The 13,837-nt window shown below is 39.0% G+C and overlaps 1 protein-coding gene across 1 annotated transcript in view; it reads left to right on the plus strand.

The window, feature by feature from the left end:
* CHL1 (cell adhesion molecule L1 like) overlaps positions 1-13,837 on the plus strand; it is a 186,720-nt gene that overhangs the window by 105,329 nt on the left and 67,554 nt on the right. The window contains exons 5-7 of the mRNA XM_056524135.1: positions 600-722; positions 3,234-3,404; positions 10,645-10,759. Of these exons, the coding sequence (XP_056380110.1) occupies positions 600-722; positions 3,234-3,404; positions 10,645-10,759 (409 nt within the window). The remainder of the gene's footprint in view (positions 1-599; positions 723-3,233; positions 3,405-10,644; positions 10,760-13,837) is intronic.

The following is a 13,837-nucleotide window of genomic DNA, read 5'->3' on the forward strand; positions in this document are numbered from 1 at the left end:
CCTGGACACGGTCAGGTGCAGTATTAGAAAAGGTATTGGGTGAGATTTATCATTGCTGTCTTTGATAAATATGTTTTGAAGCATTCTTTTTTCTTTGGTTTGGCTTATTTGGAACACATTTATCATACTATCAAGGGGGGTTGATAAATTTGGCGCACATAAGCAAAAAACAATAAATCCCTTCAGAACACCATTTTGTATGATTCCTCCTCTCCTCTGCAACTTTTTGTGAGACTTTCTATAAGGTCTGACCAGGCTTAGGTTTGCGACTTTTTGGAGGGGTTAGTGACTTTTATTTATGCCTACATACGACATTTGCACTTCATAAATTCGCAACCACTGCAAAGAGAAAACTGAATGTTGCTTAGGTAAGGCTGTTTGCTACTTTTTGCGTACCCACAAAAGTCACAAATAAGAATGCTTATGTACACGTGCGACATTTTGTGTGCCCGGAGTTTAAAAAAACATTATGTCTTCCTTCTTTTTTAGTTAGTCACCCTATAGAATGGTAGTTTTGCGATACCTTAAAAATATTAACAATCTGGTCATTTTCCTTAGAATAAGGTTTCTATAATGTGCTTTGTTTTGTTTTTCTTTAGGAGATCCCAGATTTCCCAAAGAAGAGATCACACCTGTAGTATTAGAAGAGGGGGACCCATTGGTTTTACACTGTGACCCTCCTCCTGGTATCCCTCCAGTCAGTGTGGTTTGGATGACACAAGGTAAGAGTATACAGTAAAAGGCTTTACATGAAGGCTGTAAGTGGTGGAAAGCTATGATGTTACGGTATGTGTTGTATAGTGTTTTGTTTTTTCTTTAAAATATAATTGTTTCTGAAAAGTCTGACCTGTTCCAATAATGGATAGCCTGAAGGAGCCAAAGTATGCTTTATCAGGTCTCCTATCTAGATCAAATTAATATTAATATGGCTATCACAGACATTAAAGGGGTTCTTCACTTGGAACAATAACTACTTGAAGCATTGCATTGAATGGGTTTTCGCTAATGGAAAACCCCATTTAGTTGGACATAAATGCACCTGTAATGACACGTGTAATACACCCAGGACTTCCAGTAGGGCAAAATGATGGAACCCATTAGCAGTCATGCAAGAAATTCCTACAAGAAATTTGTTTAAAATGTCAGAAGCAAACACAAATGGCGACTCTCCAGCAGATATCAGAGGCCCAAAGAACTAGTGATCATGTAGGAGGTAGAAGTCTTACAGGATGAAGTGCAACTAAACACATAAGGCTAGGTTCACTCTCTGGAAATTCCAGCCAGTTAAAATCCTGCTGGAGATTTGGAGTGCACCCAGCGCCGACTGAATCAGTCGGCACTAGGACCACGCAAACATTACCGTCCCTATAGACGACAATGTCTGTGGTGCTGATTATGCCTAAAGAATGAGCAAGGTCATTTTCTTGGTGTTGTGTGCACTGTGTAGCTGAATCCCATTGCCAGCAATTGCATTCTGCTACACTGTAATATCTGAGTGTAAACCTAGCCTAACAGGAAAACAACAGGTTAAAGTAAATATCTGACAACAACAGGACCAGAAAACTCATTAGGCAAAATTCTTCAATACACCAGAGAAACTTCCTAAATCAATTTACACTAACGGTGTCAATTTGATCAATACCTGAGGCTAGTGGCTGGGGCCCTAAACATCCTTACACAACATACAGACATTTTATTTATTTTTTTAGTCCAGGAAATTGTAGGATTCATTGGTGCTGAAGGGACATCTTAGGTTTAAAGGGGTACTCCGGTGGAAAACATTTATTTTTTAAATCAACTGGTGCCAGAAAGTTAAACAGATTTGTAAATGACTTCTATTAGGGAATCTTTACCCTTCTGGTACTTCTTAGCAGCTGTATGCTACAGAGGAAATTATTTTCTTTTTGATTTTTTTTTTTGTCTTGTCCACAGTGCTCTCTGCTGACACCTCTGTCCGTGTCAGGAACTGTCCAGAGCAGCATAGGTTTGCTATGGAGATTTTCTCCTGCTCTGGACAGTTCCTGATACGGGCATCAGGTGTCAGCAGAGAGCACTGTGGACAAGACAAAAAGAAATTCAATAATAAATTAATTTCCTCTGTAGCATACAGCTGCTAAAAAGTACTGGAAGGGTAAAGATTTTTTAATAGAAGTCATTTACAAATCTGTTTAATTTTCTGGCACCAGTTGATTTGAAGATAATTTTTCCACCGGAATACCCCTTTAATGCATAAAAGATTACTTAATTACTTATGACGTAACGCTGCTTTGTCAGGCATCAACATGCACTTTTATCAGGCACCTGTCTGATGAAGCAACAGAAGGCTAGAAAACACATTGCATCCTGGGTAATTTACACATCTTTTATACATTAAACCTAAGTGTGGATGCCCCTTCAGAGCCAATGAATCCTACAAACGTTCTTCCCTGTTGCTCCATAGGGTAGAACGTTTCTCCCGCTGCAGCTTTCCTGCTTTAGGATAACACAACATACAGACTTTTTTACTCCGGTAAGGCCTCATTCACAAGGTAGAATTTCCGCTCGAAAATGCAATGTTGTCTATGGAGATGGCACATTCCCGAGTGGTCCCGCCGTCTGCGGAATGTCCACCTGAAAATGTTCCTAAACATTCCACCATGTTAACATAGCCTAAGCACTCTACTATATGAGATATTTACTTGTGTTGATTTTATTGCACTATGGAGCACTTTTCTTCTTTCTTCTAGTTCTCTTTAAATAGACTAAGGAAGTGGTCTTCAAACTGTGGACCTCCAGATGTTGTAAAACTACAAACCCCAGCATGCTGAGAGTTGCAGTTTTGCAACATCTGGAGGTCCACAGTTTGGAGATTACTGGACTTAGGCATCACCTAAAACCAGGCACAACAAAATTCTGGCATGGAGCATTAGTCCAGCAAAAACTAAACATTAAAAGACAAGAAAATGGGACAGGGTAGGACCCATGGTGTCACTTCATTCTAGCAAGCATAGAAGGGTTTCAGCTCACAGAATCCATCTATAAAACTTTTGTCACTTTGTGTCACATGTAATATATTGTCTTTAATGTCATATGTGAACATTTAGGAGACAGTCACAGTTCCTTATCATATCAGCTATTGACCTCTAGGAGAGCAGCTGAAACACCTCTTCCATAAACCTTTTCAGGTCTGTCTACATCTGGGTAGCAGAAAAACGTATTGCAGGTGTAATTCTTGTCCATCTGTTTGGTTCCAGGTCTACGGCAGATCCCTCTGAGCATGCGCGTGTCTGTTGGACTTGATGGGAGGTTATACTTTGCACACGTCGTTCCCATGGACAGCAGTATAGATTATTTCTGTGTTGCTGTATATTCCAGGATCAGATATATGACACAGAGGACACCCGTGAGGCTCAGTATACATCACAGTAAGATATTTTTCCTAGCAGTCTGTCAGAGCTGGGACATTGGGAAGGTTGTACACCTACGGCCATGTTCACATGGCCAAATCATGGTGGAATGTCTGACTGGAAAAATTCCAAGCGGATTCTACAGAAAGCATAAAAATGTTTGATTTGGTGTCAGCGCTAACAATAGTAATAGTGTAATAATAGTAGTTGTTTGAAAAAAGATAATATTATTAATAGTGGTGGCCAAAAATAATGATGGTAATATACTGTTGGGTATTCAATTTTTTTTATTTATTTTACAGTACTAATTTTTACTGTTGAGTGATTTCTATTAATATTCCTTATGAAATTGTATACTGCACTTTGACTATGACATTTGTCATTCCACTTACAGTATTGGTGTGAAGGTCTGGGTGACGGTACCTTCGGACTTTGGTTTTCGGTGGAGTCTGTGCGCTGTTTACCAATGGCGTATGCCAGTGGCGTCTACAACCGGCTTGTTGCGCTGTGAAAAAAAGATGATGACCCGGCTAACCTTTGGATGATAGTCACTACAGTATCGAGAGTGGATCAATTCTTTCTAACGTGTTTCGGAAATTGGTGATTTCCTTCCTCAGAGATTGTAGCCGTAGGTTTTCGCCTCATTTCTACTACAGATCCCAGCGATCCACCTACCAGGTAAGTTCATTTAAAATGTCCGTTATTATGGTATGTCCGTATTGGTGAGAAGATGTGCAAGTCCGTAGGTATCCTTACTTGTTTGGTGTGCTGGTCTTAGTTTGTTAAGGATTAATGCACGTCCGTTGTCCAAAGGGTGATGGCAGGAAATTTGTTTATTTATTTTCTCTTTTTATCTCAATGTTTCAATTCAATGTTCAAATATTTTAATTGTACATATACATCTAGGATATTTGTTTTTCTATGTCACGGATTTGTGATATTTTCTTTCTTACGCACAAGAAGGCTTTTATTCTTCCCCCTTATACCATATCTGCATAGATAGGGGAATATAGTGGTTCCTCCGGCAACATTTAATTATCTCTGTTGCAACTGTATTTCAATCGGAATAACGGTACTTTGTGATTCATCAAGTAGGAGGAAATGTTTGTACTATGTGTCTATTGTACTTTATATTTGTTTTATTTTCTTTGAACTTGTGGTTTTGAATTCTATGTTATTTTAGAAAAGCAAATCATTCAAAGTCCACATTAAATCCCCGCGGGACCATCGTGTCCAGTTCAAAAATCAGCTTGCTTTCTGCCTGTGACATACGGGAGATTTAGTCTCCTCCCCTCCAATGTTTTTTAATTTCCTCGATCCCGAAAAATTTTGATCCTGTAAAAGCGGCTTGATGATATTCGGCATAATGTTTGGAGAGGGGGTGACCATGAATTTCCTCTCTACATTGTATATAGGCTCCCTTATGCGATCTTTTAGCATCCTTTTCGTGCGGCCAATGTACACTTTTTGTCATGGGCATAAAATGCCATACAGTACCCCTTTGGTTTTGCAGGTGATATGCGTTTTAATTTTCTTTTCCTGTCCATTATTCTTTATTGACGTACATGTTGATGTTTCTGTGGTTATGCAGCCTTTACAGGCATGGCACGGAAAAAAAAACGCTTTGTTGGAAAAATACCTGGCCGGATTTATTAGGGGGATTTGTGACTGTCGGTGCTACCATATTGCGCAGATTGGACGTTTTTAAAAAAAATAAAACTAGGATGTGAGGGCAATTTTTCCCCTATTGTACAGTCTCCTTGCAGAATTTTCCAATGTTTATTAATTATTCTCTTAAAGAGAAAGCTATGATTACTGTATGTGGTAACAAAGGGGATCTTGATTGTTTCTTCTGAATTATTTGTTTCGGTTATTTTTTATTCATCAGGAGTGTTTCCCTGTCCAATTTTGATACTTCTTCTGTTTTTTTCCAGAATAGTTTTCTTATATATCCCTTGCTTAAAAATGTTTCCTGTAGATTTTTAGCTTCCTTTTGATACTCTTGTAATTCTGTGTAATTTCTTCTTACTCGGACAAATTGACTTTTTTGAGTGTCGTTGAGCCAGGTTGAAAGATGGCAACTGTCTGTTCTAATAAAACTATTACTGTCCGTGGGCTTGCAGTAGGATTTAATGTATGAATATTCGGACTCCTTAAAAACGTTTGAACACATGGTAACATGGGACAACCGACAACAAAAAATAAATACCCGATATCAAAAATTCAATCTTACAAAAAAAGAAAAAAGAGCAATAAAAACATTGCAGGATAATAATTACTATAAGACCAGCAGACAAGGGAGGCAGCATCTTTATCCTAAATGTGGAAGATTACCACAAAGAATCCAACCGCCTGTTACAAGATACAAAAACATATACAATCTTATCTTATAACCCCACAATACCATACAAGGAGGAACTTACTGAACTCATATAAAATGGCATCAAAAAAGGGATTCTGAATAAACAAGAAGCTGAATTTTTAAACATAAAATTCCCAAAAGTGGCAGCATTTTATCAAATCCCCAAGATACACAAAAATTCTCAGTTTCCACTGGGGAGACCTATCATATCTGGGATTGACTGTTTGACATCTAATTTATCCAAATATGTGGACACTTTCTTGCAAAAAAGTGTGACACAATTACCTGCCTACCTAAAGTACATCAAAAATATTCTCCAATTATTGGAGAATATCGAATGGAAACCAAATTACATTATGGGAACTCTAGATGTAGCTTCATTATATACCATCATGCATCTTAAAAAATGTCGGGCAGCGGCAGAGTATTTTTTTAAATAAAAACTCGCTTTTATCCTAAGATCATGTTGATTTTATTGGAAAATGCATTACCTTTATCCTCACAATTTTTTTTACATATGAGGGGGATTTTTATTTACAACAATGAGGGACTGTGATGGGTATGAAATTTGCACCCAGTTATTCGAATTTATATATGGGCTACTGGGAACAGCAAACCATTTTCCCAGAAGGATCCCTAACTAATGGTTTAATTTTATGGAAACATTTTATTGATGACATTGTATCCATTTGGCAAGGAACGGAGGATACCCTAGGAGAGTTTTTAATGAGTCTTAATAAAAATGAATTTTATCTGAATTTTACTCAAAATACAAGTCATATGGAAATAAATTTTTTAAATATCACTATTTATATTAAAGAAAAACGGTTATACATTAAATCCTATTCCAAGCCCATGGACGGTAATAGTTTTATTAGAACAGACAGCTGCAATCTTTCAACCTGGCTCAACAACATTCCAAAAAGTCAATTTGTCAGAGTAAGAGGAAATTGCAAAGGAAGCAAAAAATCGACAGGAAAATTTTTTAAGCAAGGGATATAAGAAAGCTATTCTGGAAAAAAAACACAGAAGAAGTATCAAAATTGGACAGGAAAACACTCCTAGTGAATAAAAATAACAGAAACAAATAATTCAGAAGAAACAATCAAGATCCCCTTTGTTACCACATACAGTAATCATAGCTTTCTCTTTAAGAGAATCATTAATAAACATTGGAAAATTCTTCAAGGAGACCGTACAATAGGGGAAAAATTGCCATCACATCCTAGTTTTGTTTTTTTTAAACGTCCAATCTGGGCAATATTGAAGCACCGACAGTCACAAATCCCCCTAATAAACCCGGCCAGGTATTTTTCCAACAAAGCGTTTTTTTTTCTGTGCCATGCCTGGAAAGGCTGCATAACCACAAAAACATCAACTTGTACGTCAATAAAGAATAATGGACTGGAAAAGAAAATTAAAACGCATATCACCTGTAAAACCAAAGGGGTACTGTATGGCATTTTATGCCCATGCCAAAAAGTGTATATTTGCCGCACAAAAAGGACGCTAAAAGATCGCATAAGGGAGCATATATACAATGTAGAGAGGAAATTCCAGGGTCACCCCCTCTCCAAACATTATGCCGAATATCATCAAACCGCTTTTACAGGATCAACATTTTTCGGGATCGAGGAAATAAAAAAACATTGGAGGGGAGGAGACTAAATCTCCCGTATGACACAGGCAGAAAGCAAGCTGATTTTTGAACTGGACACCATGGTCCCTCGGGGACTTAATGAGGACTTATGAATCATTTGCTTTTCTAAAATAACATAGAATTCATAACCACAAGTTAAGAGAAAATAAAACAAATATAAAGTACAATAAACACACAGTACAAGCATTTCCTCCTACTTGATGAATCACAAAGTACCGTTAGTCCGATTAAAATACAGTTGCAACAGAAATAATTAAATGTTGCTAGAGGAACCACTATATTCCCCTATCTATGCAGATATGGTATAGGGGGGGGGGGAGAATAAAAGCCTTCTTGTGCGTAAGAAAGAAAATATAACAAATCCATGACATAGAAAAACAAATATCCTAGATGTAGATGTACAATTAAAATATTTGAACATTGAATTAAAACATTAAGAGAAAAAGAGAAAATTTTTTTTTAACATTTTAAAAAAAATGTATGCCATCACCCTTGGGACAATGGATGTGCAATATACCTTAACAAACTAAGACCCGCACTGCAAACAAGTAAGGATACCTATGGGCATTCACATCTACTCACTAATACAGACATACCATAATAACGGATGTTTCAAATGAACTTATCTGGTGGGAGGATCGCTGGGACCTGTAGTATAAATGACGGTGTAAACCTATGGCTACCATCTCTGAGGAAGGAAATCACCAATTTCTGAAACGCGTTAGGAAGAATTGATCCACTCTGGATACTGTAGTGACGTCACTATCATCCGAAGGTTAGCCGGGTCATCATCTTTTTTCACAGCGCAACAAGCTGGTTGTAGACGCCACCGGCCGGGGCAGTCTCCCGGCATACGCCATCAGGAAACAGCACACATACTCCACCGAAACCAACATCCGAGGGTACCGTCACCCAGACCTTCACACCAATACCGTAAGTGGAACGACAAATGTCATAGTCAAAGTGCAGTATACAATTTCATAAGGAATATTAATAGAAATCACTCAACAGTAAAGATTAGTACTGTAAAATAAATAAAAAATGTAAATACCGGTCAGTATATTATTATCATTATTTTTGGCCACCACTATTAATAATATTATCTTTTTTCAAACAACTACTATTATTACGCTATTACTATTGTTAGCGCTGACACCAAATCAAACATTTTTATGCATCTTAATTAATTTTTGTGGCATAGCAGGGAACCATTGGCAGGTGTCTTAGCAGCTGACTGACTCCATAAGCGCCAGTGCTCAGCTACTATTTTTTGGATTCTACAGAAAGAATTGACATTGTTATTTTTTTCTGCGGAGGCCGAAATTTGAATTTCTGCGCCAGATGTTTCCAACACAGAAATTCTGCTTTGTGCATGGTACAGCAGAATTCCACTGAAAACAATGGGACTACTAGCTACATTTTTCTGCCAGATTCCGCCTTGTGAACATGGCCCTAAGGTGGCATTTAGTAGGAGGGAGGGGGTAATATTTATGGATAAAAAGCAATGCTTTTCTTTACGTTTCTCTGCAAAATTTGATAGATGCTATGTCTGAGCTGCTGATGTTACTTTAGGTGTGGGGAGCTAAGTGGGATCAGTACTTTCCTTTACAGCCTTAGATTACATTGGGAACATTACGTGTCAAGTACCCACTATATGTGTTCCCGTAGAAGGATGTAAGAAAAGCTATCAGGAAAAAGGGTATAGAGGTTAAAGGGGTATTGCAGGAAAAAAAAACTATATTAACTGGCTCCAAAAACTAAAACAGATTAGCAAATTACTTCTATTAAAAAATCTTAATCCTTTTAATAATTATCAGCTACTGAAGTTAAGTTGTTGTTTTCTGTCTGGCAACAGTGCTCTCTGCTGACATCTCTGCTTGTCTCGGGAACTGCACAGAGTAGAAGAGGTTTTCTATGGGGATTTGCTTCTAAACTGGGTGGTTCCCGAGACACGTGTCATCAGAGAGACAGAAAAGAACAACTCAACTTCAGAAGCTCATAAGTACTGAAAGGATTATGATTTTTTAATAGAAGTAATTTACAAATCTTCAATGCAGTAAAGAATAGAATAACATCGGCACTCACCGGTCTTCTCTTGAAAAAGGCTTCTTTATTGATACATACTCACAACATGAAATGCAGTAAGGGAGAGGGACCCGTGCAGGGGGGGTACGTAATAGGCCTATTACGTACCCCCCCTGCACGGGTCCCTCTCCCTTACTGCATTTCATGTTGTGAGTATGTATCAATAAAGAAGCCTTTTTCAAGAGAAGACCGGTGAGTGCCGATGTTATTCTATTCTTTACTGCATTGAAGATTTATACCTTGCTGAAACGTCAGAGCACCACCATATCTCTATCGGTTTATCCAAGTCACACGCCCGCCGTATAATCCAGCCTAGCCAATAGGAGCAGTGCCGAATATCACATCTTTTCTTTGCTAATTTACAAATCTGTTTAACTTTCTGGAGCCAGTTGATATATAAAAAAAAGTTTTTTCCTGGATAACCCCTTTAAAGAACTACAAAAAGACTAGGGGTAGGCAGGCCATGTGGCAAACGTGGTAAAAAATGCTTTGGTGAGAAACAGGGACAATTGGCAACTACTGTGCTGGACCAAGGGTGAGTCACATTCTACAAACCCTTGGTATCAAGAGAGCTTGTCCCAATGCTGTACACATTGGTATGTTGTCTCTTTTTGAGTATTTTGATCAATTATGGGGAAAGGGAATGGGGAAATTTTGTGGACAGCTAGACACATAGAGAGATGTACATTATTAAAAGAGGTTGACCAGAAATATAAAAACAGAGCTAATTTTTTTAAATCCAAAACAGCACCACACCTGTCCTCAGGTTGTGTGTTATATTACAACTTGGCTTCATTCACTTCAATGGAACTGAGCTGCAATACCACACACAGCTCTGTTTTTCTAATCCTGAACAATCCCTTTAAAACTGGCATACCATCAATTCATAAGGGATACATAGGTATGGCATTTGTCCCGAACATCATATTTTACGTCTTATCAATCATAATGGCCATATACATTAAGGCCTTGTCTAATTTACAACCTATGGTACATTTTATAATTTCCCTTCCTGTTATTACATTTTCCATGATTGGGTTTTCATGAGCAAGAGTCATACAAAGACCAAAAACACCATTAGAACTCAGCACCTGTATGGCACATGAAAAAATATTCTACAAAATGTTTACTACAAAATGTTATGATTTTAGGTGATGTAATAAAAAATCGAGCACCAAAAATAGTAACAAGCCAAGGAGGAAATGATAAGACAATTATTGTGCTGAAAGATGAAGTCCTGCAGTTGCAATGTATCGCTGAAGGATTGTAAGTTACAGAAACACAATATATTTCTTATGAAACTGGTGTAAAATTTAGAATTGAACAATGACTAAACTTTAGATAGCACAAATTTTACAATCTGGGATTTACTTAATATCATACACCTAATTGTAAAAATGTAAGATTCTAAACTAGAGTTAAAAATTGAATGCAATATACTACTTGGTAACTTCATCCACTTTCAGGCTACACACCCCATTTCAACTTTGGCTGAGTAGGAGGAAACATTAGTTACTGCAGTCTTTTACTTGCTCCTTGCTTCAGAGGTAGATTGATGTGATCACAGCAGCCTCAGCAATGCTTTGAGCAGGCAATCTGTTTTGTGACTACAATTGTAAATTAGGAAGTTGAAGATGTCTGCATTGCAGTTTGCTTTAACCCCTTAACAACGGCAGATGTAAATGTACGTCCTGGTGAGCTGGTAATTAACGCACAAGGACGTACATTTACGTCCTATACATAACCGCGAGCATCAGAGCGGTGCTCGGGTCATGCACGGCAGGTCCCGGCTGCTGATAGCAGCCAGGGACCCGCCGGTAATGATGGAAATCCGCGATCGCGTGGATATCCGCCATTAACCCCTCAGATACTGTGATCAATACAGATCACGGCATCTGCAGCATCTCGGTCACTAAAATGAATGATTGGATCGCCCGCAGCGCTGCCGTGGCAATCCGATCATCCAGAACAGCAGAAGGAGGTCCCCTCACCTGCCTCCGCTGCCTACCATGGGTCTTCTGCTCTGGTCTGCGATCGAGCAGACCAGAGCAGAAGATGACCGATAATACTGATCAGTGCTATGCCCTATGCATAGCACTGAACAGTATTAGCAATCGAATGATGGCTATAAATAGTCCCCTATGGGGACTATAAAAGTGTAAAAATAAAAGTAAAAAACAGTTTTAAAAAAAATGTGAAAACCCCCCTCCCCCAATAAAAACGTAAATTGTCCCATTTTCCCTATTTCACCCCCAAAAAGTGTAAAAAATATATTTTATATACATTTTTGGTATTGCCGCGAGCGTAAATATCCGAACTATTTAAATAAAATGTTTATGATACCCTACGGTGAACTTCGTGACCGTAAAAAAAAATCCAAAATAGCTGCTTTTTTATAACATTTTATTCCCAAAAAAATTTATAAAAAATGTATTAAAAGTTCTATATAAGCAAATATGGTATCAATAAAAAGTACAGATCACGGCGCAAAAAATGAGCCCTCATACCACCGCTTATACGGAAAAATGAAAAATTTTATTTTTGCTGTTTTCTTTTTAATTTCCCCATACAAATAGTATTTTTTTGGTTGCGCCATACATTTTATGATTCCAACTTTTATTAGGGGAGGGGTTAAATGATCTTCATTCACTTTTTTTTCACTTTTTTTTTTGCAGTGTTATAGCTCCCATAGGGACCTATAACACTGCACACACTGATCTTTTACATTGATCAGTGGTTTCTCATAAGAAACCACTGATCGATGATTCTGCCGCTTGACTGCTCATGCCTGGATCTCAGGCACTGAGCAGTCATTCGGCGATCGGACACCAGGAGGCAAGGTAGGAGACCCTCCTCGTGTCCTACAGCTGTTCGGGACGCCGCGATTTCGCCGCGGAAATCCCGAACAGCCCCCTGAGCTAACCGGCAGTGATTTAGTTTCACTTTAGACGCGGCGTTCAACTTTGAACGCCGCGTCTAAAGGGTTATTAGGATCAATGCCGCACACTATTAGCCACGGGTCCCAGCCATAGTTAGAGGCCAGGCCCAAACCTCTATGACGCGGGGCCATGCCGTGGCCCTGCGTTATAGAACGGGAGCGGACTCAGGATGTACAGGTACGCCCTGGGTCCTTAACAGGTTAAGCTGTTCCCACTTTTTGGGGGTCTCATTTTGGTCAGTATTTAAAAACAGGAGTGTATCCAAAACACAAGGTTAACTTGCACTGAGAGCTTTTGTTTGGTCTTGTTGCTTTGGTTATGCCTGTCTGCTGAGACTGGTCAGCTGACCTTGATTGAACACCTGGTCTGGACCTATTTAAGCTGGCAGTCTACTCCCAGTCTTTACTTGCTAAAGAGTTATGCTTGTCTCCTAGCTAACTTTATACTGTATCTGTGATATCTGGCATTTTGACCCTTTGGCTCTGCTCTCTGACTCTTCTTTCTGGTATTAGTGTTTTTATATTTCGTGCTCTCCTGGTTTTAACTCGTCTCTCTGACTACGTATTTTTATGTGTGCGTGTTTAGGTTTGTTTTCTGTTAGTTGTGTGCCTCCAGCCTTTCACGACCTTTTGTTAGTTTTATAGTTTATTGTTTTGACCTTTTGACTGTCCCTCACTTATTTAGGAAGGGACTGTCACCGTGGTTATGGACCTGTTGTCTAGGGCAGGTACGTATGTAGGCAGGGACAGGGGAGTGGGCAAGAATAGTGTGCAACTCTTCCCTTCCCAGACGTGACAGGCAGACTGCTTTAAAAACATTCCTCGACTGCCTCCGATAAAGCTGCTCCCAGTCTCCGGTGCTTTCCTCTTCATCGTGCTGGGTCTCAATATGTCAATTGCCACTCAGCCTTTCACTGGCTGTAGCAGTGTCCCACCTCCCGCAATGATTGGCTCATCAGCAATGGGAAGTATTGGGCCCCAGCACCAGGAAGAAGAGTGCAGCTGAGATGAGGGCTGGACCAAATGAGTCAATTGCCGCTCTGCCAATCACTGGCTGAGGTGGTACTCCAGTGCAGCCAGTAATTGGATGTTGGCAATTGACATATTGGGCCCTGGAAAAAGAGAGCTCCAGACCCAGGAAAGCATTACCAAAGGCAGCAGGGGACCACAGATGATATCTACAGCTTTGATTTGTTTTGCAGTCAGCCATGGCATCTTTCTCAAAAAATAAAACCTTTCACTGGCAACCCCTTCAAGTAATATCTGTAAATCAACTATTTTATCTTTTTTACTTATCCACTATTTATATGATATATCACACATGTTCCAGCGGTCATACCATACATTTTCCTATGTCAGCCATGCTATGATCAGTAAGCACCATTGTATGGTTCTGCTCCATACTC

This window comes from Hyla sarda, chromosome 6, assembly GCF_029499605.1.
Source record: "Hyla sarda isolate aHylSar1 chromosome 6, aHylSar1.hap1, whole genome shotgun sequence".
Lineage (NCBI taxonomy): Eukaryota > Metazoa > Chordata > Amphibia > Anura > Hylidae > Hyla > Hyla sarda.